The sequence below is a fragment of the Podarcis gaigeae genome (genome assembly GCF_964106915.1).
Source record: "Podarcis gaigeae genome assembly, chromosome: 8".
Lineage (NCBI taxonomy): Eukaryota > Metazoa > Chordata > Lepidosauria > Squamata > Lacertidae > Podarcis > Podarcis gaigeae.
The window spans coordinates 73,796,193-73,822,003 of NC_139684.1; the positions used below are offsets into that span (position 1 = coordinate 73,796,193).

The following is a 25,811-nucleotide window of genomic DNA, read 5'->3' on the forward strand; positions in this document are numbered from 1 at the left end:
TGCAAAGCCAATGCAAAGCCAATGCAATTCTGGGCTGCATCAATAGGAGTATAGCATCTAGATCAAGGGAAGTAATAGTGCCACTGTATTCTGCTCTGGTCAGACCTTATCTGGAGTACTGTGTCCAGTTCTGGGCACCACAGTTCAAGAAGGACACTGACAAACTGGAACGTGTCCAGAGGAGGGCAACCAAAATGGTCAAAGGCCTGGAAACGATGCCTTATGAGGAACGGCTAAGGGAGCTGGGCATGTTTAGCCTGGAGAAGAGGAGGTTAAGGGGTGATATGATAACCATGTTCAAATATATAAAAGGATGTCACATGGAGGAGGGAGAAAGGTTGTTTTCTGCTGCTCCAGAGAAGCGGACACGGAGCAATGGATCCAAACTACAAGAAAGAAGACTCCACCTAAACATTAGGAAGAACTTCCTGACAGTAAGAGCTGTTTGACAGTGGAATTTGCTGCCAAGGAGTGTGGTGGAGTCTCCTTCTTTGGAGGTCTTTAAGCAGAGGCTTGACAACCATATGTCAGGAGTGCTCTGATGGTGTTTCCTGCTTGGCAGGGGGTTGGACTCGATGGCCCTTGTGGTCTCTTCCATCTCTATGATTCTATGATACTATGATTCTATTGCTGGCCACATGACCCGGAAGCTGTACGCCGGCTCCCTCGGCCAGTAAAGCAAGATGAGTGCCACAACCCCAGAGTCGGTCATGACTGGACCTAATGGTCAGGGGTCCCTTTACCTTTACCTTAATTCACTGCACAAAGCAGGAACAGGCAGAGGCATCTCTTTGGCACTCAGGACTCTTTCTAAGCCACATTGCTCCCATCATGCTCTTTGCTTGCCTGCACAGGGAAGTAACGTGAGTGTATTTGAAAAGTAGTCTGCTTATCTGAAGGTACAATTAACCTTTGTTCGTTTCCCCTCTTTTTGCCTTGACGTTGAACTATGAATGTAACAGTCATCCAGGCAGGTTACTTCATCTCCACTTGCTAATGCTGAAGGACTGATCTGTGAGCTGAAGACTTTCAGTGTGCAGGAATATCTCTCCGGAGATCTGACGTGGGGTAAGTAGATGTGTTGCCTGGAAGAGGGGCTTATCCTGGTTGCCTTCACCTATGCTTAGCCTACTCATGTTAGAAAATGCCATCAGTGATCTCTGATCACTGAGAAGTTCTGCTGTGGCTCTGTGATCAGAGGAACCTCCCCCCCCCCCCGAGAGGACAATTAGGACAATGGGAGAGGTGAAATACCTCAGAAAAATAGCGGGAAAGATAAATTGGAATGTATGGGTATGGAAGGGATGGAGAGCGGGTTGATTAGGATGGGAAATGGGTTAGATAAGTATCCTAAGACACGAGACCAGAAATTAAGAACTACATTTAACTCTTGGATAATGAAATAAGGATTTCAACTTTAAACGTTAAAGGACTGGGGTAGAGTATGAAAAGGAGGATAGAAACATTACTGAATAAAGATAAAGCAGATATAATATTTTTACATGACACGCATCATACAAAAGAAGGGGTTAATGAACTCAAACTGAGAGGTATAAATAATTATGAGAAAGCATATGGTACTTCAAAATCAAGAGGGGTAGCAACTATAATTTCAAAGAGATGTGGGTTTAGTATAGTAAAGATGAAGAAAGATCCTGAGGGAAGATACGTTATAATCCAGGGAACAGTGGCAGTGGAAGAATACACTATGATTAATATTTAAGCTCCGAATGAAATAAGGTGGAATTTTTTGATAAAGTGTTTAAGGAAATGGAGGACATTCAAAAAAGCTATGTGATTATAGCAGGAGATTTCAATATGGTATTAGATAAGTAAAATCCTACCCCAGAGGAAAGATGTAATAATGCTACAGGATTAGCTAAAATTGAGAGTGATGGGGGGGGGGGCAAGAAGAAATTTTCTTTCTTCTCACCAATGCATAAGATCTATTCAAGGATTGATTATATCTTTGTTTAAAAAAACTTAATACCTAAAAATTACAAATATAGAAATTGGAAGATAAACCTAGAAAGTAGAGATAGAGAGGTTATGGAACAACCAATTTCAGAAAAAGAAATAGAGGAAGTTATAGGTAAACTAAAAGGGGGGAAAGCCCCAGGAGCAGATGGAATGGGAACAGAATATTATAAGATATTTAAAAATATATTGGTTCCTAAATTAAACATATTAAATAATTCAGTAATAGAGAGTGAGAGGATCCCTCTATCATGGGAACAATCAATAATTATCTATATTCCAAAACCAGGAAAAGATATGAAGGACCCAGGATTGTATAGACCGATTTCCCTAATAAATTGAGATGCTAAAATATTGACTGCAATAATGTCAAAAAGGATGAATAATTTTATGTATAAATATATAAATAAAAACCAACACGGCTTTGTAGCAAGAAGATAGACGTCTAGTTTAATAGGAAAAACGCTGAATAAAATAGATATAATAAGAAATAAATTGAAAGCTGGTATAGTAGCATTGGGTATTTGTAAGGCATTTGACTGTGTAGAATAACCTGTGGTAAAATGATTATAGAAAGTTTAGGATTTGTAGAATGATTTAAGGGATTAATAAATCAATTATACTTGAGGAACAAGGCATATCTCGTAGTGAACAATGGTATAACGGAACAAATAACACTAGCCCAAGGTACAAGACAATTTTTGTATTTTATTTGTATTGATCATTGAAACTCTGGCCAATGTAATTTGAGAAGATGGAAATAAAAAAGGAATAAGCAATAATGGGAAAAGAGAAAATAAGTTTATTTGCAGATGACACCTTGCTAACAATAAAAAATCCGTTGGGAAATATACAGGTAATAGAGGCACATTTTGGGGAAAAAACACTGGGTTAAAGCTGACTGAAAGTCCAAAGGTAGCCTTGTTATCAATTTATGATGAGGTGGAAGGTTCACAGGCTATGAAGGACTTGCTCACAAATTTATTGATATAAAGAGGTGAGGGGTATATAGTAGCTATTAATGATAAATGAACATGTGTAAATGATTTTGAGGAGATATGGAAAGTATTTGTGGAATTTGTACTGTTAAAACGGAAAGGGGTCAAACCATCGCAAGAGGTGTAGAAATTTTGGGAGGTTGGATAGTTACAATGGAATGGTCTGAGGGGCAGGGTGCACATTTCTATTTCTATTTATTTCTTATTATTACTTTGTCAAAAAATAAAAATAAAAATCAGTGATCTCTCCTCTAGAAGGAAGGCAGTGGATACTTAATGGTTTAAGGAGCAGAGCAGGGGCAGGAGGTTCAGTGAACCCAGCAAAGGTTGTGGGCCTGAGCAGGTTTCCAACGATGCCTATATACAGTGGCACAACCAAAGGGTATTGCATATGTGCCTCATTCTAATCTCTCTAGTGGAACCAGTATCCAGAAAGAGCCTACCACCCCGCAATCCAGCAATTCAGAAATAAAAAGAAAGCAGAGGGTCGGGGAAAAGAGATGAGGACCATCCACAGAGAGGTGGTAGCCTTTGATAGGAGGTGGGCATACTGCCCACCCCTACTGAGTAGGTGGCATAGTCAAAGCATGCCAGGGACTTGTTCCACAGTGCTGACTTTCACCTAAAGAAAGAAGGTGATTCTATTAGATTGCCATCAAATTGCCATTTGTGCTTAACTGCTTGTCAAATACCATCATTTGGTCTTGCAATTATCAGCAAATAGTGTTTCTTTATTACATACATCCCCAAACAATTTCAACCATCTCCTTATGCAATTTAAAGTCTGGGATAATAGGAGCATGTCATCTGCTTATAGCAGCATATTTAATTTTAGCAAGTTGGTCAATGGTGTTATTTACATATACAGTGGTACCTTGGGTTACAAACACTTCGGGTTATAGACTCCGCTAACCCTGTAGTAGTACCTCGATTTAAGAACTTTACCTCAGGATGAGAACAGAAATCATGCGGTGGTGGCGTGTAAGCAACGGGAGGCCCCATTAGCTAAAGTGGTACCTCAGGTTTAGAACGGTTTCAGGTTAATAATTAAGTTCATAACCAGAGGTACCACTGCATGTTGAACAAAAAAGGGAGCTGGCAAACAACCTTGTCTAACCCCTCTGGCTGAGTCTATTGGCCCTGACAACTGGCTTTCTTGGTCTACTCTGACTTGAAGCTTGAAGTTCTTAATTTAAACTCAGCAGAGGCACCTGTCTGTCCAAGTCTCCAGTTTTCTCCATAAAAAGATTTCTTTTCTGTCAAAGGCTAAGGTCGAGTCAATGAAGGTAAGCGATGAGAGAAGAAGGGAGGGAGGGAAGGAGAGCAGATATATGCCATTTGGTTAACTGTCCTGAGCCAAACACCATTCACAGAAATAACTCCTGAGTGAATGGATGGCAATTTGTTTGGTTCCCTTCATGTCTTCCTCCTCTCCCATCCTACCCTTCTGTTTCAATTTCATTAACCCACTAAGTGGGGCACAAACAGGTACAAAGCAAAAGTAGTTCTGGGGTGGTTGCAGCATGAGACAATGGAGTTGTGTGGGGAGGGAGGAGGGAAACAGGTGTGTGCCTGTGATTGACACTGCAACCCTCAGCTCAGACATATAATTTTTCTAGCCAAAGTGTCTATCAATCTGATAGATCCTAATATACTTACAAAAAATATAGAAGTGAGGCATACAAAACCCTACAAAGGTCTCTATAACTATCCACATATTTTTATCTGAATGTAGAGCTACAAAAGAGTGTCAACAGTTCATGGGAAGGATTCAGAGAGCTGTGGATATAGGGTGGTATATAATTTCAATAAATAAATAAAAATTATAATTATAAATGCATTTATTCAGCTACTGCTATATTGCAGGCAAACGGTGTCAAAAGATGGAGGAGACCCAGTAAAGTATTGATGTTCTTTGTAAAAAAAATCATTTAAAAATCGTTTATACACCTCCAGTGTCAAAGACCAAGGTAAAGAGGTGTGTCTTCAGCATTCACCAAAAGCCATATAATGATGGTGCAAGACTCACACCTGTCAGGAGGGAGTGCCACAGCTTTAGAGCAGTCCACGAGAATGCCATCTCCAAAGCCATTATCCATCAAGTTTTTGAAGCAGCTGGGAAAAACCAAGAGGGCAAAGCATATTACAGTTGCTAAGCAACAGGCAGGTAAAATTAGTAAGTGGTCCACCAAGGTGCTCAGCGGTTTTCAGAGGATCAAGGTGGGAATTATTTTGGGAGGAGGGACCACTTATGAGAACAGGGTGGTGAAAGGCAGCACAGTTTGTTTGTTTTCTGTTTACCTTGCACCCTGAGAACCTGAAACAGAGAAGTATTAAACGTACAGCCTGAGGACATCTTCACAACAGCACAATCTGTGGTAGGCCTCTTGTCACTTATGCAAATTTTAAGCACACCCAAACATAAACTGCAACCTATGTGGAATAATGTGCGTGTCTCCCTTCCCCAGGTTCGGCATCGCAGTTACGCTGAACAGTCACAGATCTGACCATTCGCACCATGCAGGCCCTGCAGATTGGCGCTGTGGTTTGTGCTTTCGTCAGCCTTCTGCTGCTCCTCATTGCCCTGGGCTCAGACTACTGGCTGGAAAATGAAGTGAGCTACACTGGCCTCTGGAGATCTTGTGTTAATATTGTATTAGTTGAAACTTGCAGTTCATATGGGATGGATGTGAGAGGTAAGCTTTCTATCTTCTGCTCAGAGTACTAGTGGTGTAGTATTCAACCGTAACTTGGGGGGGGGGGGCAGCTGACAGTTCCCCAACTCCCTGAAAATTCAGTGTGACTAGGGATAACACATTCACTCCATGCTTTTTGGGGGGGGCGGGGGGAGGAATCAATGTTTTGATTCAAGTGCAGTGGGTTCAAGCACAAAATGGCTGTTGACATTTAACCTCCTTCTTCCTTTCTCTTCCTTCCTTCCTGAAAGATTACATCCATGCTACCCGAGCCTTCATGTTCTTTGGGATGATCGCTGGAGCCATCTCTTGCATTGGTCTTTGTGGCACCTTTTGTAGCGTGCAATTTGGCTCCATCTCCAAGGCCAAGACCGCAGCCATAGCCAGCATTGTTGCAGGTATTATGGGGGGTCATAAGCATCTGCTTCCAGTCAGTTCAGGCCCCTCAAGCCCCTGAACACAAATCTGTAGACTGTGCCAAGCTGAAATGTCTACCCAATGTGTTCTTACTTGAATCCAATGAAGTTATACTCTGAGCAGACCCACTGAAATCAATAATGAAAGGAGCTATCCAATAGTCCTCTGTCCACCTCCAGGGTTTTGTGATCCACCTACCACATCTCTACTGGATATGTAGCGGGCGTGTGGGGAAGCAGGATGATCAGGCCCAATTCCTGGCTGGTGCTTCAGTCAGGTTTAGCTCAAGCCCAACGCTATGGCATGTGGGCAGTGAGACTGGTTCCAGATGCAAGGGATGCTTGGCCAGCTCAGTTCTGCTTTCTCCTTGCCCTGGAAGCACATTCAATGGATATGTTTCAAAGGTGGAATCGGGAACTTCCAGCAGCCAATCAGAAGCCACGCTTTGGTTTCAGAACTTTTTGGAATTCAAAACGACTTCTGGAACAGATTCCTTTTGGCTTCCAATATATGACTACTACTCCTACTACTACTAAGTTATATATTTATAGGCTCCCCATCTGACTGGGTTGCCACAGCCACTCTGGGTGGCTTCCAACAAATGACAACACTATAAGACATCAAAAATTATAAATAACTAAAATGTGAAAACAATTTTTTAAGAAAAAACTATGAATAAAAAATAGTTTAAAACAACAATGCTTAAATACAATAAGTTCCACTTGGTCCCTGACTCCATCCCTGTAGCCATCTGGCAACCAGGGCACATCTTTCAGCCACTGCATTTCACAAGCTACAACGTCCGGGTCATCCTGGAATATTTAATGTACAAGCAACTTTATATCTTAATGTATTTTTTCTTAATAGCTCTTTGCGTCATGATTGCCATGGCCACCTTCACAGGGTGTGCGGGAACACAGTTCAGTTATGGATGGTCTTTTGGCTTGGGCTGGGCCTCCTTTCCTCTCTTCCTTATAACTGGTGAGCATGTGTCAAATGGGAAATGCTGAATATGTGTGTCTTTGTTTAGAGGTTTGACTTCGCATGGAGTTGGTAGCTGTTTATTTCATTACAGAACAGTCTGGGGCTGAGCTACACATTTAGCATCATCATGTGGCCGTGCCCCTGGCAGTGTGCCACTTTGGCTCCGGATGGAGGCTCAGATATTGATCAGTTTCCTGGTGTGACATGCTGTGCACACAATTCCACTATCAGCAAAAGAGGAAGAGGGTGGAACGTGACATAAGCCCCTGGGTGTGCTTCTCTACTGCAAGCATGGATTGCTTCTGGGTTTTTAGGCCTTGAAAAGCATTCAGCAACGTCTTTCTCCCTTCTTACCAAAACTCTGAAGGAATCAGGTTTCCCCAGATTCAGCTCGAAGGGCAGGAAAAACGTCTGAATTAAGCTTGATCTAAGTGTGTCAGTAGGATTTCTGGACTACGGAAATGCATTTGTGCCAAACTTCAGGAATTCACTAGCCTTATTCCTTACAAATGCTCCCAGAGGCTTTGGCTGAGTACAAATGATATTATATTCTAGAATGAATGGAGACAGACTATTTATTTCATTCACAGACATTCTGCATTTATTTTTTGATCCCGAAAATAATTTCTTGATAAATGGGTTTATAACTAACTAACTAACTAACTAACTAACTAACTAACTAACTAAATCCTGCCCATCTGGCTGTGTTTCCCCAGCCACTCTGGGCAGCTTCTAACAAAATATTAAAAATACAATAAAACACAACATTAACAACTTCCCTAAACAGGACTGCCTTCAGATATCTTCTAAAAGTCAGATAGTTGTTTATTTCCTTGACCTCTGATGGGAGGGTGTACCACAGGGCGGGCGCCACAACTGAGAAGTAAAAAAGCTCATTGCAGATGAGCATTGTCCCACAATGCATCTATTTGAATACTTATGAAAACAGATGGAGGCATGCCTGGCAAGAAGAGTCCCTTGTAGAAGTCTCAAAATGAACAATGTATTCTGTGGGAGGGAACTGGGCCTGTTAGAATGGCAGGGCTTTGAGGATCAGGGCATGATTCCCCTGATGAGAAGGGAAGGTCATGCTGGGATCAGTGATCTGGATATCTCAGATAGTGTTTTATTCCCCACTGGCTATGCCCTCACCAGCCCATTTTCTCTCCTGATAGGTGGGCTGGCTTTCCGCGTGAATCCTGCTGCAACAGAATGAGGAAAAGAGTGTGCTACAATTTCAGATGAGCTATGTTGATGTCACGAACACAGTCTACAATGGAACAAGTTGGACCTGGAGGAAATGACTATACTTTCATGATTAAGATGACACATTATACAATAGCAATGGCGTTAAGGAATGGCAAATTCACAGCACTTTGCAATCCGTTAACTGAATACTAAACCAGCCATCTTAGTGCCCTCCAAATGCTGTTGTGTTACAAAGTAGGGCTGCCAAATCTTCTAAACCAAAGAAGAGGACATAAAAAAAAACATGATTAATAAAAAATGATAATAATAAGGGGGACGGTAGGCTTTGTGAAACTGCTCAGCTGAGCAGTTATAGCGCTGGGCTGGGGGCTCTGTAAAACTGTCTGGCTGTGGAGAGTGTGGTTGCCGCTTCCTGCAGCTGAGCAGTTAAAGGAGTCCCCAGCCCGGCATTGGTTTGCCCGCGAGCAGAGGGTGCACTGGGCTGGCTCAGCTGGGGATTGGGAGCTCTCCTGTGCCCCAGCTGAACCACACAAAGGAGCCCTGACGCTCCTCCCGCTCTGAGGCATGCTGCTTGCGCTTGCAGAGCACAGCTGTTCATGCTCCTGGAAGGCAGTTCCCGAGCACACGTGTGCTTTGTCTAAAACCAAAACACCCTGGACATTTTGGCAATTTAAAAAAAAATCCCCCCGGACGGTGTTTTCACCCTTTAAATACCAGATATGTCCCGGAAAAACTGGACGTATGGCAACCCTAGTTACATCTCCCATCAACCTTGTCCATTGGCTTTTGACCATGCTAGCTGGGGCAGAATGGAGCTGGAGTTCACCAACATCTGGAGAGCAAACAGATAGGCTACTCCCAATTCAGAAAGAAACCCTTTTTGTTCCCCTAAAAACATTTCTTTTTAGAGGTTATAAAATATTTACAGTACAGTATTGGCTAAACACATGCTAGTCTTACAAATTAAGAATGATGCCAAGCAATATTATTATTCATTCAGTGGCTGGGTTAAAGTAAGGAATGAGAAAGACAGGCTTGTATGAGACTTGTATGAATCAAGCAGAACGAAATTATCTATGGGTGACATTGTTTGTTTTGAGTTTTGGCCTTCAAATTCTAAATATTGTGTATGTGCAAATGACTATTGTGATTCCTCTGTTTGTCTCATAGCTTGTGGTTTTAATAAAGAATATTTTTAAGGCAATCACACAGATTCCCAAGCCTAAAAGGAAACCTCATTACAAAGACAGAAATATGCTTTTGGATTTATAGGCAACCTTCCATTTACGCATGTTCAAGGCATACACGACTGTGCATGCATGCATCACCGCGAACCCAGAAGTGGCACGGAAAGGGGGGAAACGGCCCTAAAAGAGCATGGAAATGACAAAAACAGTGCGAAAACGGTGTCTCGCAATCCCAGGAGCCTTTTGCACTGAGGTTTGAGGCCTGCAGAGAGTTTGAGTTTGAGAAAGGAGATTTGGAGGGAGCAATTGTGGTGGAGTTTGGTTGAGTTTTGGGTTACCAAAAGGATTTTTCAAGGGTTTCCTGAGGTTTAGAGAGGGCTTGCATACTTTTTCAATTGTTTTCTGCACCTGCAAACACCCCTACAAAGACATTAGATGCCGCACAACTATTATCTACATTTCTCACATGTTCCTGCATTTTTCTCTGTTGTTTATTCTCAATATCAAAATTCCCTTTCAAACCCTTTATCGTTATCACAGTCACTGTTATGTGACTTTCAATCATGTTTAACAAATCCATAAATATGTTGACATGCAACAGGAATTTTATTGTTGTTGTTGTCAGTCATTTTCAGCACTGTACTCCCTCGAAGAGTTCCTTCTTCATTCCAAGCTCTTATCTCTAAAGTTCTGGGCTGTCTTCCAACTTTCCTTTGTTTAATGAAATTCAGTGTAATTTTTCGAGTCTCTTAACGAGCAGATGTTCCCCAAGTCCAATTAAAGATATTCTGTAGACAGCAATGCCATCGCATATATCCCACAATTAATAATTTTTTGATTCCTCTAAAATCCAAGCTTGCTCTCTCTGAGCCCTAGGGAAAGCTCGCTAAGACCAAAGATTCACCTTCACTTTAATAATTGATATACGATGAAAATCCATACAAGCAGATGCAGTTTTTGTGTGAGATATACCCCAGTTGTAATCCATCAGCTAACTGGACCACAGTTCGGCATTTTATCATCCCAAACTGAAAGCATATCAATCTAGTTTTTGCCAGTTCTAATTAGAGCCCTCCACAGATGACCGCGCCATGAAGCATCAAATTCTCAAGTTTTTATACAGTTCCTCCTGCATTCCATTTGATTAATTAGATCTTTCTTAATGAGGCTTGCCAAATTGCCAAAAGAGCCAGTGTGGTGTAGTGGTTAAGAGAGGTAGACTCGTAATCTGGTGAACTGGGTTCGCGTCTCCACTCCTCCACATGCAGCTGCTGGGTGACCTCGGGCTAGTCACACTTCTCTGAAGTCTCTCAGCCTCACTCACCTCACATAGTGTTTGTTGTGGGGGAGGAAGGGAAGGGAGAATGTTAGCCGCTTTGAGACTCCTTTGGGTAGTGATAAAGCGGGATATCAAATCCAAATCAAATTCAAATCGTGAAATAGCAAGTATAGAAAGGAAACAGCCGCTCACCTCACATAAACCGTAGAAAACGCTGAAAGTCCTTCTCAGTTCAAAGCTTGGCACTCAGTGACTGAATTACTTAGCAGGTCTTTTTTTGTCTCCTTCTTCCAGAACACGCCTGTTTGTAAATTCAGATTTAATTATTTTTTAAAGAACAGGGATGCTCATGGCGATGGCTCTGGAGAGTTTCCAATTTTTGCAGTGCTCAGCACCCAGCGTCCCTGCCCCCACATTCTGTAGTGAGCGGCAGTTATCAGATGATCCGCAGGTGACGGCCAGCCCCCCCCACCCGGGGGGGGGCAGGGATAATTACTCCCATATTACCCCTGAATTCCTGCACAGCTGGAGTCCAGTGCCATGGGAAAGCAGCCAAACGCGATGGCGATCAGACCAGAAGTCGGGGGGGGGGCAAAGTTTTGGGAGCAAATCCTTTGGGAAGAAGGGTGAGATATAAATTGAAGAAATAAACGAACAAGAACAGATGCAAAGTAAAGTGAGCTACAAATTGCATAAGCTCCAGTATGTCCCCTAACAAAACACAACTCCTAGGGTACAAGTCCAACTTCGCCAGAGAGTGGAAAGATGGGGATTGAGACAACCAAGTTAGCCTAGGGGTGGGGATTTGATTCAGTCTGCATTTGAATCACACTTTCTGTAACAATATGCAAAGCAAAACATCTTTCAAAATTCACACTTATCTCTTTACAAAGAATGTATGAATAGACTAGTGGATTTTCCATATGAGAATTGGTGCCTTATGGGATATTGGGATGGAGTGGTCTCCCCAACACAGGATAAGACTTCAGAGAAGTTAACCTTTGTTGCTCTGCCCACTTTTTGCCTTGCTGTTGGCAGTTGGCTTCTTGATCATTTCTGGAACACAGTGGCAATCCCGGTGGGTTGCAGCATTTCCTCTTGCTAATGCTGAAGGCCTTTTGCAAGTTGTTTGTGTGTTGTAACCTTTGAAGACAGAGCAAAGGAGAAGCAGAGAGAAGGACTGAGCCGTGAACTGGAGGCTTTTGGTGTGCAGGAACATCTCTCTGGAGATCTGACGTGCGGTAAGCAAATCTGTTGCCTGGAAGAGGGGCTTATCCTGGTTGCCTTCACCTATGCTTAACCTACTCTTGTTAGTTACAGATAGGTAGCTGTGTTGGTCTGCCATAGTCAAAACAAAAAAAATTCCTTCCAGTAGCACCTTAAAGACCAACTAAGTCAGTTCTTGGTATGAGCTTTCGTGTGCATGCACACTTCTTCAGATACACTGAAACAGAAGTTTCCAGACCCTTCTATATAGTGAGAAGGTGGGGAGGGGTATTACTCAGACGGGTGGTGGGAATGGGTGATTGGCAGATGGCTGTGATGAGCCTGTTGACGACTCTTAACAACTGCAATAGGTCTTACAGGAAGAAGCAAGGGGTGAAAAGGTGAAAAATGGCTTTGTCATGTATAATGAGATAAGAATCCAAGGTCTTTGTTCAGGCCAGGTTTCTCCATGGTTTTAAGTTTGGTGATAAGTTGTAATTCAGCAGCTTCTCTTTCCAGTCTATTTCTGAAATTCCTTTGTAGTAAAACAGCTACTTTGAGATCTTGTATAGAATGTCCTGGGAGATTGAAGTGTTCTCCTACTGGTTTCTCTGTCTTGTGATTCCTGATGTCCGATTTATGTCCGCTTATTCTTTGGCGTAAGGTCTGGCCTGTTTGTCCAATATAGAGAGCTGAAGGACACTGTTGGCATTTGATGGCATACACAATGTTAGACGATGAGCAATTAAATAGTCCCGAGATGGTATGTGTGATGTTGTTGGGGCCAGTAATGGTGTTGTCCGGGTGTATGTGGCAGCAAAGTTGGCATCTGGGTTTATTGCAGGCTCTGGTGCCAGTGTCCGTGTTAGGTCTGGTTGTAGTATTATTGTGGGTTAGGAGTTGTTTAAGACTGGGTGGCTGTCTGTAGGCAATGAAAGGAAATGCCATCAGTGATCTCTTGTTAGGAAATGCCATCAGTGATCTCTCCTCTTGAAGGGAGGTAGACCCAGAAAAGGCCAGTGGATAGTTAATGGTCTGAAGGAGCAGCAGCAGGACCTGGAAGCTCAGCAATCCCAGCAAAGGATATAATAAGAAGAAATAAACTGAAAGTTGGTATAGTAGCACTGGATATTTGTAAGGCATTCGACTATGTAGAATGGTTGGCATTAAAAATGATTATAGAAAGCTTAGGATTTGGAAAACAATTTAAGGGATTAATAAATCAATTATATTTGAGGAACAAAGCATATGTCATCATGAACAATGGTATAACAGAACGAACACTAGTTCGAGCTACAAGACAAGGATGCCCCCTTTCCCCTATTTTATTTGTATTGATCACTGAAACTCTGGCCAATGTAATTTGAGAAGTTAGAAATATATAAGGAATAAGCAATAATGGAAAAGAGAAAATAAGTTTATTTGCACATGACGCCTTGCTAACAATCAAAAATCCATTGGAAAATATGCAGGTAATAGAGGAACATTTGAAAAAAAAATTGGGTTAAAGCTGTCTGAAATTCCAGAGGTAGCATTGTTATCAATTTATGATGAGGTGGAAGGTTTGCAGCTATGAAGGGCTTGCTCAGAAATTTATAGACAGCTGTATGAGTTTTTATAGCTAAGAAGTGGAAGGGGCAAGGTGAATATAAAATAGAAGAATGGTATAAAGAGGTGTGGGATATAGCTACTAATGATAAATTAACATGTGCTATTAAGGTAAAATGGGGAATATGTAGGAGAAATGATTTTAAGGAGATATGGAAAGTATTTGTGGAATTTGTACTGTTCAAACGGAAAGGGGTCAAACCGTCACAAGAGGTGTTGAAATTTTGGTAGGCTGGATAGTTACAATGGGAGCTGGCAAACAACCTTGTCTAACCCTCTGGCTGAGTCTATTGGCCCTGACAACTGGCCTTCTCAGTCTACTCTGACTTGAAGCTTGAAGTTCTTAATTTAAACTCAGCAGAGGCACCTGTCCATCTTAGTCTCCAGTTTTCTCCATAAAAAGTCTTCTTTTCTGTCAAAGGCTGAGGTCGAATCAATGAAGGTGAACGATGAGAGAAGAAGGGAGGGAGGGAAGGAGAGCAGATATATGCCATTCGGTTATTTGTCCTGAGCCAAACACCATTCACAGAAATGACTCCTGAGTGAATGGATGGCAATTTGTTTGGTTCTCTTCATGTCTTCCTCCTCTCCCACCCAACCCTTCTGTTTCAATTCCATTAACTTACTAACTGGGGCACAAATAGGCACAAAGCAGAAGTAGTTCTGGGGCAGTTGCAGCTTGAGGAAATGGAGTTGTGTGGGGAGGGTGGGGAGAGCAGTTGTTTGCCCGCAATTGACACTGCTAGCCACCATTCTTCAGCTCAGGCATATAATTTTTCTAGCCAAAGTGTCCATCAATCTGATAGATCTTAAAAGATATAGAAGTGAGGCATACAAACCCCACAAAGATCCTTATCACTATCCACATATCGGAATGCAGAGCAACAAATGAGTGTCAAGAGTTCATAAGAAGGATTCAGAGACCTGCAGCTGTATGGCGGCATATACCATATTTCTCCGTGTATAAGACAAAGCCATTTCCGACTTGGAGGAGAGGGGGTTGTGGGCTAATTCCTCCCACACATGCGCGGGGGCTGACCTTGGCCCCCGCGTGAACAGGGAATCCCCGGGCATGTCTCCGACCCGGCCCGCCAATCAGCGGGCCGGGGAGGTGGGGCCTAGCCTATTTAAGGCCAGGCACGCCCGGGGACCACCCTCTTTCCACCTGGCCAGCCGAGAGGTTTTCCCATCCCACCCACCCTTAGGCTTAGCTAGCTATGACCTTGCTATGGACTTCAGTTGCTCGCCGCAAGGGGCCTGGTAGAAATTTTTCCAACTGGGCGCACTTCGAGCCTTTTGGTTTTTTCACCTACCTCGTAGCAAATGTCACAACTTCCACGGTATTGGCGGTTAGGCATTGGCAGGGGTTTATTGTTATGCAAATGAAAGGGGGGAAGGAAGCGCCATCACCTCCCCCCAATGAAAGGGGTAGTCCGGTAGAGGACTCCGGGGGGCGTTGCCTTGTCCGGAACCTAGGGAGGTAAGGGCCTCCGGCACGCCCCCGAGCGGTGACACCCATGGGATCCTAGTTGGCGTACTTCAACAGGACCCCCACGGCTTGTGGACAACCCTTCCCAGTCTCCATGCCAGGTAGTCGATAGGAGCCAATGCCTAAAGCCAATACCTTTCAATTCTGTAATCAATAAAGTTGTGACCTTTTTATGCCCATTAACCTTAAACAATGTGCCCAGTGTCTTCATTTCACATGGGGGAGGAGACTCGCCATGCAATGCTTTTTGCTAAAAAAAATTAAATAGGCAAAAATTGGGTGTCGTCTTATACACGGAGAATGAATGCAGGGGGGACGTGTGATTAATGGTAGCAGCAAGAAGGATTGGCAGTGGCAACTGGGCAGGCAATTGGCGGCTGTGGCAAGTGGGCAGGTGGGCTGCTGGTGGCAGTGAGCGGGCAGACAATTGGTGAATGCAGTGAGGTGTGCATTCGGCAATGGCTGTGGCAAGCGATTGGCAGTGGGGGGCAGGTGGGCGAGCGATTGGCGGAAGTGTTTCCCCCCACCCCCCAAAGAGGCTAAACAACTGAATTTCTTAAATTTGGGTTTAAAAAATAGGAGTTTCTTATACAAGGGGGCCTCTTGTAAATGGAAAAATTCAGTATTTTCAATAACTAAAAATAATTATAATTATAATCCAGTGCACAAATGTATTTGTTCAGCTACAGCTATATCGCAGGCAAATGGTGTCAAAAGATGGAGGAGACCCAGTAAAGTATTGATGTACTTTGTAAAAAAAAAAATGTAAAAATGGTTTTTACATCTCCAGCGTCAAAAACCAGGGTAAAGAGGTGTGTCTTCAGCATTCACCAAAAGCTATATAATGATGGTGCAAGACTCACACCTGTCAGGAGGGAGTGCCACAGCTTTAGGGCCATCTCCGAAGCCATTATCCATCAAGCTTTTGAAGGAGGTGGAAAAAACCAAGATGGCAAAGCATATTACATTTGCTACAAATAATTAGTTCTGACCAGCATTTTCTGCTGTAGATGTTCTTTTGACAGGTTATCAGGGCTTTATATTCTTTTTTTAAGGCACGTACGGAGAGATAGGCTTGTTGCCTGACTGAGTTAACAGATGTCAGGGCGGCTTTGTAGGCGCTAAGCAACAGGCAGGTAAAATTAGTAAGTGGTCCACTAAGGCGCTCAGCAGTTTTCAGAAGATCAAGGTGGGAATTATTTTGGGAGGAGGGATCACTTATGAGAACAGGGTGGCGAAAGGCAGCACAGTTTGTTTATTTTTTTTTATCTTGCGCCCTGAGAACCTGAAACAGAGAAGTATTAAACGTACAGCCTGAGGACATCTTCACGACAGCACAATCTGCAGTAGGCCTCTTGGCAGATATGCAAATTTTAAGCACACCCAAACATAAACTGCAACTTATCTCTCTTCCCCAGGTTCGGCATCGCAGTTACACTGAGCAGTCACAGATCTGACCATTCGCAACATGCAGGCCCTGCAGATCAGCGCTGTGGTTTGTGCTTTCATCAGCCTTCTGCTGCTCCTCATTGCCCTGGGCTCAGACTACTGGCTGGCAAATGCCTCGGGCAACATTGGCCTCTGGAAAGCTTGTGCTAAAGTTCTGGCAAGTTATACTTGTGGTTCACTTGGGATGGATGTGAAAGGTAAGCTTTTTGTCTTCCGCTCGGAGTACTAGTGGTGTAGTATTCAACCGTAACTTGTGCGCGCGCAGGGGGGGGGCAGTTGACAGTTCCCCAACTCCCTGAAAATTCAGTGTGACTAGGGATAACACATTTACTCCATGCTTTTTTTGGGGGGGGGGGGAGGAATTAATGTTTTGATTAAAGTGAAGTGGGTTCCAGGACAAAATGGCTGTTGTGGGAATTTAACCTCCTTCTTCCTTTCTCTTCCTTCCTTCCCGAAAGATTTCATCCATGTTACCCGAGCCTTCATGTTCTTTGGGATGATCGCTGGAGCCATCTCTTGCATTGGTCTTTGTGGCACCTTTTGTAGCGTGCAATTTGGCTCCATCTCCAAGGCCAAGACCGCAGCCATAGCCAGCATTGTTGCAGGTATTATGGATCCAGTGAAGTTATACTCTGAGCAGACCCGCTTGAATCAATGATGGAAGGACCTATCCAATAGTCCTCTCTCCACCTCCAGGGTTTTGTGAGTGGTGGAGCCACCTACCACATCTCCAGTGGATATGTAGCTGGGAAGGGGAGGGCAGCAGGATGATCAGGCCCAATTCCTGGCTGGTGCTTCAGTCAGGTTTAGCTCAAGCCCAATGCTATGGCATGTGGGCGGTGAGACTGGTTCCAGATCCGATGGATGCTTGGTCAGCTCAGCCCTGCTTTCTCCTTGCCCTGGAAGCACATCCAATGGATATGTTGCAAGGGCGGAAGTAGGAGCTCCCTGCAGCCAATCAGAAGCCACGCTTTGGTTTCAGAACTTTTTGGAGTTCAAACGAGTTCCGGAATGGATTCCTTTCGACTTCCAAGATACAACTGTATAGTCTTCTTCTTCCTCTTCTTCTTCTTCTTCTTCTTCTTCTTCTTCTTCTTCTTCTTCTTCTTCTTCTTCTTCTTCTACTACTACTACAGTGGTACCTCAGGTTATATACGCTTCAGGTTACAGACTCCGCTAACCCAGAAATATTACCTCGAGTAAAGACCTTTGCTTCGGGATGAGAACAGAAATTGTGCAGTAGCAGCGCGGCGGCAGCAGGAGGCCCCATTAGCTAAAGTGGTACCTCAAGTTAAGAACAGTTTCAGGTTAAGTACTGACCTCCGGAACAAATTAAGTACTTAACCTGAGGTACCACTGTACTACTACTACCAAGTTATATATTTATAGGCTGCGCATCTCACAGGGTTGCTACAGCCACTCTGGGTGGCTTCCAACAAATGACAACACTGTAAGGCAACAAACATTATAAATAACTAAAATGTGAAAACAATTAAAAAAACCCCAATTATAAATAAAAATAGTTTAAAATAACAACTCTTAAATACAATCAGTTCCACTTGATCCTTTGTCCCTATCCCCATAGCCATCTGGCAACCAGGGCGCATCTTTCAGCCACTGCATTTCACTAGCTGCAGCTTCAGGGTCAGCCTGGAATATTTAATGTACAAGCAACTTTATATCTTAATGTATTTTTTCTTAATAGCTCTTTGCGTCACGATTGCCATGGCCGTCTACACAGGGGAGACAAGAGGAAATGCCTATTATGGATGGTCTTTTGGCTTGGGCTGGGCCTCCTTTCCTCTCTTCCTTGTAACTGGTATGTGTCAAATGGGAAATGCTGAAAATATGCATCTTTATTTAAAGGTTTGCCTTCGCATGGAGTTGGTAGCTGTTTATTTCATTACAGAACAGTCTGGGGCTGAGCTACACATTTAGCATTATCACGTGCTCGTGCCCCTGGCAGTGTGCCACTTTGGCTGCGGATGGAGGCTCAGATATTGATCAGTTTCCTGGTGTGACATGCTGTGCACACAATTCCACTATCAGCAAAGGAGGAAGAGGGTGGAATTTAAACCAATCCCCTGGGTGTGCAACTTTACTGCAAGCATGGATTACCTCTGTTTTTTGTCCTTGAAAAGCATTCAGAAATGTCATTCTCCCTTCATACTGTTGTTAGCCACTCTGAGCCTGGCTTTGGCTAGGGAGGGCAGGATATAAATAAAATATTATTATTATTATTATTATTATTATTATTATTATTATTATTATTATTATACCAACACTTTGACAGAATCAGGTTTCCCTAGATTCAGCTCGAAGGTTAGGAAAAACATCTAAAACAATTTTGACTTAAGTGTTTCGGCAGGATTTCCGGACTACGGAAATGCATTTGTGCCAAACTTCAGCAACTTGTAATTCGCTAGCCTTATTCCTTACAAATGCTCCCAGAGACTTTGGCTGAGTACAAATGATATTATATTCTAGAATGAATGCAGACAGACTACTTATTTCATTCACAGACAATTTTCATCTATTTTTTTGATCCCGAAAAACACTTATTGATAAATGAGTTGTTTTTGTTTTTCTTATTTCTTATTATTTTATTATAATTATTAGTAATACCCTGCTACTCTGGACGGCTTCCAACAAAATATTTAAAATACAATAAAACACCAGGCATTAAAAATTTCCCTATACAGGGCTGCCTTCAGATGTCTTCTAAAAGTCAGATAGTTTTTTATTTCCTTGACCTCTTGGGAGGGTGTACCACAGGGCGGGTGCCACAACTGAGAAGTAAAAAAGCTTATTGCAGATGACCATTGTCCCACAATGCATCTATTTGAATACTTATGAAAACAGATGGAGGCATGCCTGGCAAGAAGAGTCCCTTGTAGAAGTCTCAAAATGAGCAATGTATTCTGTGGGAGGGAACTGGGCCTGTTAGAATGGCAGGGCTTTGAGGATCAGGGCATGATTCCCCTGATGAGAAGGCAAGGTCATGCTGGGATCAGTGATCTGGATATCACAGATAGTGTTTTATTCTCCGTTGGCTATGCCCTCACCAGCCCTTTTTCTCTCCTGAAAGGTGGGCTGGCTTTCCGCCTGAATGCTGCTGCAACAGAATGAGGAAAAGATTTCAGATGAGCTATGTTGATGTCACAGACACAGTCTACAATGGAACAAGTTGTACCTGGAGGAAATGACTATACTTTCATGATGAAGATGACACATTATACAATAGCAATGGAGTTAAGGAATGACAAATTCACAGCATATTGCAATCCGTTAACTGAATACTGAAACCAGCCAACTTAGTGCGCTCCAAATATTGTTTTGTTACAAATTAGGGCTGCCAAATTTTCTAAACCAAGAAAGAGGACATAAAAAAAATCATTATAAATAAATAATGATAATAATAAGGGGGACGGTAGGCTTTGTGAAACTGCTCAGCTGAGCAGTTAGCATGGTGGGCTGGGGACTCTGTAAAACTGTCTGGCTGTGGGGAGCGCGGTTGCCGCTTCCTGCAGCTGAGCAGTTAAAGGAGTCCCCAGCCCGGCACTGGTTTGCCCGTGAGCAGAGGGTGCACTGGGCTGGCTCAGCTGGGGATTGGGAGCTCTCCTGTGCCCCAGCTGAACCACACAAAGGAGCCCTGACGCTCCTCCCGCTCTGAGGCATGCTGCTTGCGCTTGCAGAGCACAGCTGTTCATGCTCCTGGAAGGCAGTTCCCGAGCACACGTGTGCTTTGTCTAAAACCAAAACACCCTGGACATTTTGGCAATTTTTAAAAAAATCCCCCCGGACGGTGTTTTAACTCTTTAAATACCAGATATGTCCCGGAAAAACTTGACGTATGGCAACCCTAGTTACATCTCCCATCATCCTTGTCCATTGCCTGTTGGCCTTTGACCATGCTAGCTAGGGCTTAATGGAGCAGGAGTTCACCAACATCTGGAGAGCAAACAGATAGGCTACTCTCAATTCAGAAGGAAACCCTTTTCATTCCCTTAAAAATATTTCTTTCTAGAGGTTACAAAATATTTACAGTATAGTATTGGCTAAACACATGCTAGTACAGTGGAACCTCTGGATGTGAATGGGATCCGTTCCAGAGCCCCGTTCGCATCCAGAAGTGAACGCAACTCACGTCTGCGCGTGCGTGAGTCACTATTCGCCGCTTCTGAGCATGCACGTGACATCATTCTGACTGTGCGCATGCGCGAGCTGCAAACCCCGGAAGTAACGCGCAACCCGAAAATACTTATCCCAAAGCTACTTCAACCCGAGGTATGACTGTATTACGAATTAAGAATGATGCTAAGCAATATTATTATTCATTCAGTGGCTGGGTTAAAGTAAGGAATGAGAAATTCTTGTATGAATCAAGCAGAACGAAATTATCTATGGATGGCATTGTTTGTTTTGAGTTTTGGCCTTCAAATTCTGTATAGTGCAAATGACTATTGTTATTCCTCTGTTTCTCTCACAGCTTGTGATTTTAATAAAGAATATTTTTAAGGCAAGCATACAGATTCCCAAGCCTAAAAGGAAACCTCATTACAAAGACAGAAATATGTTTTTGGATTTACAGGCAACCTTCCATTTACGCATGTTCAAGGCATACACGACTGTGCATGCACGCATCACTGTGAACCCAGACGTGGCACAGAAGGGGGGGGGGGACAGCCCTAAAACGGTGCAAAAACGTTGTCTTGCAATCCCAGGAGATGTTTGCACTGAAATTTGAGGCCTGCAGAGAGTTCAAGTTTGAGAAAGGAGATTTGGAGGGAGCAATTGTGGTGGAGTTTGGTGGAGTTTTGGGTTACCAAAAGGGTTTTTCAAGGGTTTCCTGAGGTTTAGAGAGTGCTTGCATGCTTTTTCAATGGTTTTCTGCACCTGCAAACATCCCTGCAAAGACAACTGATGCATTACAACTATTATCTACATTGTTGTTGTTTAGTCGTTTAGTCGTGTCCGACTCTTTGTTACCCCCTGGACCAAAGCACGCCAGGCACTCCTGTCTTCCACTGCCTCCCACAGTTTGATCAAACTCATGCTGGTAGCTTCGACAACACTGTCCAACCACCTTGTCCTCTGTTGTCCCCTTCTCCTTGTGCCCTCCATCTTTCCCAACATCAGGGTCTTTTCCAGGGAGTCTTCTCTTCTCATTAGGTGGCCAAAGTATTGGACCCTCAGCTTCAGGATCTGTCCTTCCAGTGAGCACTTAGGGCTGATTTCCTGAAGAATGGAGAGGTTTGATCTTCTTGCAGTCCATGGGACTCTCAAGAGTCTCCTCCAGCACCATAATTCAAAAGCATCAATTCTTTGGCGATTAGCCTTCTTTATGGTCCAGCTCTCACTTCCATACATCACTACTGGGAAAACCATTATCTACATTACTATTATTATCTACACACAAAATGTTCTTGCTTGAATCCAGTGAAGTTATACTCTGACCAGAGCCAGTGAAATCAATGATGAAAGGTGCTATCGAATCCTCCTCTGTCCACCTCCAGGGTTTTGCAAGTGGTGGAGCCACCCACCACACATCCAATGGATATGTTGCAGGTGGCGGGGGGTGGGGTGGGGTGGGGGAAGCAGGATGATCAGGCCCAATTCCTGGCTGGTGCTTCAGTCAGGTTCAGATCAAGCTCAATGCTACGGCATGCTAGTGGTGGGACTGGTTCAGCCCTGCTTCCCCCTTGCCTTGGAAGCACCCTGTTCAGCGGATTTCTGCTGGCCTTACCATTGTGCCTCCCACACACTTGCATGTTTGGTGAACAGAAGTGGGAGTTTGGTGCTGACAGTGTAATGCACGCATCATTCCATTGCATACCCTCCAACATGGAACAGGGTTACCTTCAGATGTCTTCTAAAGGTTGTATAGTTTTTCAACATAAACTTTATTGCACTAGCCAAAGGCCATGGCATCATTCACAAAGGGAACTAAAAGAAAAGCAATAATAGCTATAAAAACATCAGGCACTGCAGATACAATAAACCACAACCACATCTCCTAAAAATTATTTGTTGCTTACAATAGAATAGCAGGGGTTTCTCAGGTAGAATGTGCCAGCTTAAATGTCCAAATCACCTTAGGTTGTATAGTTATTTATTTCCTTGGTTCGGGGTGGGGCGTGTCACATAACTCACATAACTCCCTCCAACATTTCTCCGATGAAAATAGGGACGTCCTAAGGAAATGCTGGACATTCCGGGATAAAATCAGAAACCAGGATGGCTTCTGTAAATCCAGGACTGTCCCTGGAAAATAGGGACACTTGGAGGGTCTGCCCTTGGCAGTGGCTGGTAACTCTGCCAGGCACTGGCTAGAGGAAGAGGAGCGGTGGGAGGTACCAGCCAGAAAGCCCTCTAGGGAAGCCTCAGAGGAGGAAGGCTCAGAGCCAGGGGAATGATGGTGGGAGACTGAAGACAGATCAAAGTTGGAGCAAACTAGATGAGCAAACATCCAAGAGAGGGCAGCAGGAACTAGTGAGCTAGCTCTGCTACCTTTTGCTGTTCTAGTCTAGTAACATATCTTCAGGATACAGGAGCATATAAGTATTGTTATAAATAAATAAAAAAATATGAACACAATTTTAAAAACAAATATAAATATAGTCTACTACAACAACAACTACTACTATAATAAGTTATATATTCATAGACTGCCCATCTGACTGGGTTGCTACAGCTACTCTGGGTGGCTTCCAACAAATGACAACATGGTAAGGCATCAGACATTACAAATAAATAAAATGTGAAAACAGGTTTTAAAAAAACAATTATAAATTGAAAAAAAAGTTTAAAACAGCAACACTTAAATACAATCAATTCCACTTGATCCTTGACCCCAGCCCTGTAGCCATCTGGAATATTTAATGTACAAGCAACTTTATATCTTAATGTATTTTTTCTTAATAGCTCTTTGCGTAATAAAAATAATAATAATAATAATAATAATAATAATAATAATAATAATAATAATAATTTATTTATACTCCGCCCATCTGGCTGGGCCTCCCCAGCCACTCTGGGCGGTTTCCACAGAAACCAAAAATGCACTAAAATATCACATGTTAAAACCTTCCCTGAACAGGGCTGCCTTAAGATGTCTTCTGAATGTCAGGTAGTTGTTTATCGCTTTGACATCTGCTGGAAGGGCGTTCCACAGGGCGGACGCCACTACCGAGAAGGCCCTCTGCCTGGTTCCCTGTAGCTTTGCTTCTCGCAATGAGGGAACCACCAGAAGGCCCTCAGCGCTGGACCTCAGCGTCCAGGCAGAATGATGGGGGCGGAGGTATACTGGATGATTGCCATGGCCGTCTACACAGGGGAGACAAGAGGAAAAGCCTCTTACGGCTTTTCTTTTGGCTTGGGCTGGGCCACCTTTCCTCTCTTCCTTATAACTGGTGAGTATGTGTCAAATGGGAAATGCTGAAAATGTCCGTCTTTATTTAAAGTTTTGCTTTTGCATGGAGTTGGCAGCTGCATTCTTTCATTACGGAATAGTGTGGGACTGATCTGCAAGTTTAGCATCATCATGTGGTCATGCCACTGGCAGCGTGCCACATTGGCTGCAGACGGAGGCTCATATATTGATCAATTTCCTGATGTAACACAGAATACCACTATCAGCAAAAGAGGTAGAGGATGGAATGTGAACCAATCCCCTGGGTGTGCTTCTTTACCGCAAGCATGGATTAGTTCTGGATTTTTTTGGCCTTGAAAAGCATTCAGAAATGTCATTCTCCCTTCATGCCAACACTATGAATGAATCAGGTTTCCCGAGATTCAGCTCGAAGGACAGGAAAAGCATCTGAATCAAGTATGACCTGAGTATGTCAGTAGGATTTCCGGACTAGTGAAATGCATTTGTGCCAAACTTCTGCAATTCGTAATTCACTAGCCTTATTGCTTACAAACTCTCCCAGAGACCGGCTGAGTACAAATGATATTATATTCTAGAATGAATGGAGACAGAGCACTTCTTTTATTCACAGAGAATCTAGATATATTTTTTGGTCCCGAAAAGCACTTCTTGATAAATGGGTTTTATTCCAGAAGTAAATGCTCTTTGCAGATAGATTTTGCATTATCCCACAATACATCTATTTGAAAACCTAGGAAAACAGATGGAGCCTGGCAAGAGGAGTCCCTTGTAGAAGTCTCAAAATGCACAAACAATGTAGTTCCGTGGGAGAGAACTGGGCCTGTTAGGAAGGCAGGGCTTTGAGGATCAGGGCATGATTCCCCTGATGAGAAAGGAAGGTAATGCTGGGATCAGTGATCTGGACATTCCCACCACCCTTCTGAGTAATACCCCTCCCCACCTTCTCACTATATAGAAGGGTCTGGTGACTTCTGTTTCAGTGTATCTGAAGAAGTGTGCATGCAGACGAAAGCTCATACCTAGAACTAACGTAGTTGGTCTTTAAGGTGCTACTGGAAGGAATTTTTTGTTCTGGATATCTCAGATAGTGTTTTATTCCCTGCTGGCTATGCCCTCACCAGCCCTTTTTCTCTCCTGATAGGTGGGCTGGCTTTCCATATTAATGCCGCTTGAACATAATGAGGCAAAGATTGTGCTACATTTTCAGATGAGCTGTGTTGATGTTACAGACACAGACACCATCTGCACTGGGACAAGTTGAGCCTGGAGGAAATGACTATACTTTCGTGATGAAGCTGATAACAATAGCAATAGTGTTAAGGAATAACAAATTCACAACACATTGGAATCTGTTAACTGACTACTGAAATAGCCAACTTAGTGTCCTCCAAATGCTGTTGTGATATAAATTAGGGTTGCCATATCTTCAAAAGCAAAAGAGAGGACATATTTTATTTATTTATTTATTATTTTAAATTAAATTAAATGGGGGAGGGTGGGCTCTATGAAACTGCTTAGCTGAGCAGTTAAAGGAGCCCCCAGTCTGGCACTGTTTTGCCTGCGAGCAGGGGGAGCACTGGGGCTGGCTCAGCTGGGGATTGGGAGCTCTGCCGTGCCCCAGCAGAGCCACACAAAGGAGCCCTGACACTCCTCCCGCTCTAAGGCATGCTGCTTGCAGGGCACAGCTGTTCATGCTTCTGGAAGGCAGTTCCCAAGCACACGTGTGCTTTGCGTGCTGAGGTCCCCCAAAACCCCTCCTCAATAACTCAAACATCACACATAATTTTTGTTTAAGGTTTTTGGCATAATTTTTGGCCACAACTTTATTTTCATACAAATTGAGAGTGGTTGCTTAGGCATTGGTTATGACTAGCTGTCTCCCCCCGCCTTGGGGGACAGCACTGACTCCTTAGTCAGTC

At 43.4% G+C, this 25,811-nt stretch overlaps 2 protein-coding genes across 2 annotated transcripts; both read left to right on the top strand.

Moving 5' to 3' along the window:
• The first annotated feature begins 801 nt into the window (after positions 1-801).
• Positions 802-25,585, top strand: LOC310851758 (lens fiber membrane intrinsic protein-like). The gene is made up of 6 exons (XM_083754435.1): positions 802-1,068; positions 5,444-5,671; positions 5,923-6,069; positions 6,956-7,069; positions 8,248-8,752; positions 25,461-25,585. The coding sequence occupies exons 2-5, from the start codon at positions 5,494-5,496 to the stop codon at positions 8,286-8,288; spliced, it is 480 nt and encodes a 159-aa protein (XP_083610561.1). The 5' UTR covers positions 802-1,068; positions 5,444-5,493; the 3' UTR covers positions 8,289-8,752; positions 25,461-25,585.
• Positions 11,836-20,281, top strand: LOC310851761 (protein NKG7-like). The gene is made up of 5 exons (XM_083754440.1): positions 11,836-11,988; positions 16,469-16,696; positions 16,958-17,104; positions 18,205-18,318; positions 19,588-20,281. Exons 2-5 carry the CDS (start codon positions 16,519-16,521, stop codon positions 19,626-19,628), a joined length of 480 nt encoding a protein of 159 aa, XP_083610566.1. The 5' UTR covers positions 11,836-11,988; positions 16,469-16,518; the 3' UTR covers positions 19,629-20,281.
• Positions 25,586-25,811: the final 226 nt, after the last annotated feature.

What these genes read in the sequence shown, in the direction of transcription:
- LOC310851761 (XM_083754440.1), top strand. Translation starts at nt 16,519, where the DNA reads ATGCAGGCCCTGCAGATCAGCGCTGTGGTTTGTGCTTTCATCAGCCTT. An exon ending in CATAGCCAGCATTGTTGCAG is followed by an intron (nt 17,105 to 18,204) that starts GTATTATGGATC and finishes TTTTCTTAATAG; the next exon opens with CTCTTTGCGTCACGATTGCC. An exon ending in TCCTCTCTTCCTTGTAACTG is followed by an intron (nt 18,319 to 19,587) that starts GTATGTGTCAAA and finishes CTCTCCTGAAAG; the next exon opens with GTGGGCTGGCTTTCCGCCTG.
- LOC310851758 (XM_083754435.1), top strand. Translation starts at nt 5,494, where the DNA reads ATGCAGGCCCTGCAGATTGGCGCTGTGGTTTGTGCTTTCGTCAGCCTT. An exon ending in CATAGCCAGCATTGTTGCAG is followed by an intron (nt 6,070 to 6,955) that starts GTATTATGGGGG and finishes TTTTCTTAATAG; the next exon opens with CTCTTTGCGTCATGATTGCC. An exon ending in TCCTCTCTTCCTTATAACTG is followed by an intron (nt 7,070 to 8,247) that starts GTGAGCATGTGT and finishes CTCTCCTGATAG; the next exon opens with GTGGGCTGGCTTTCCGCGTG.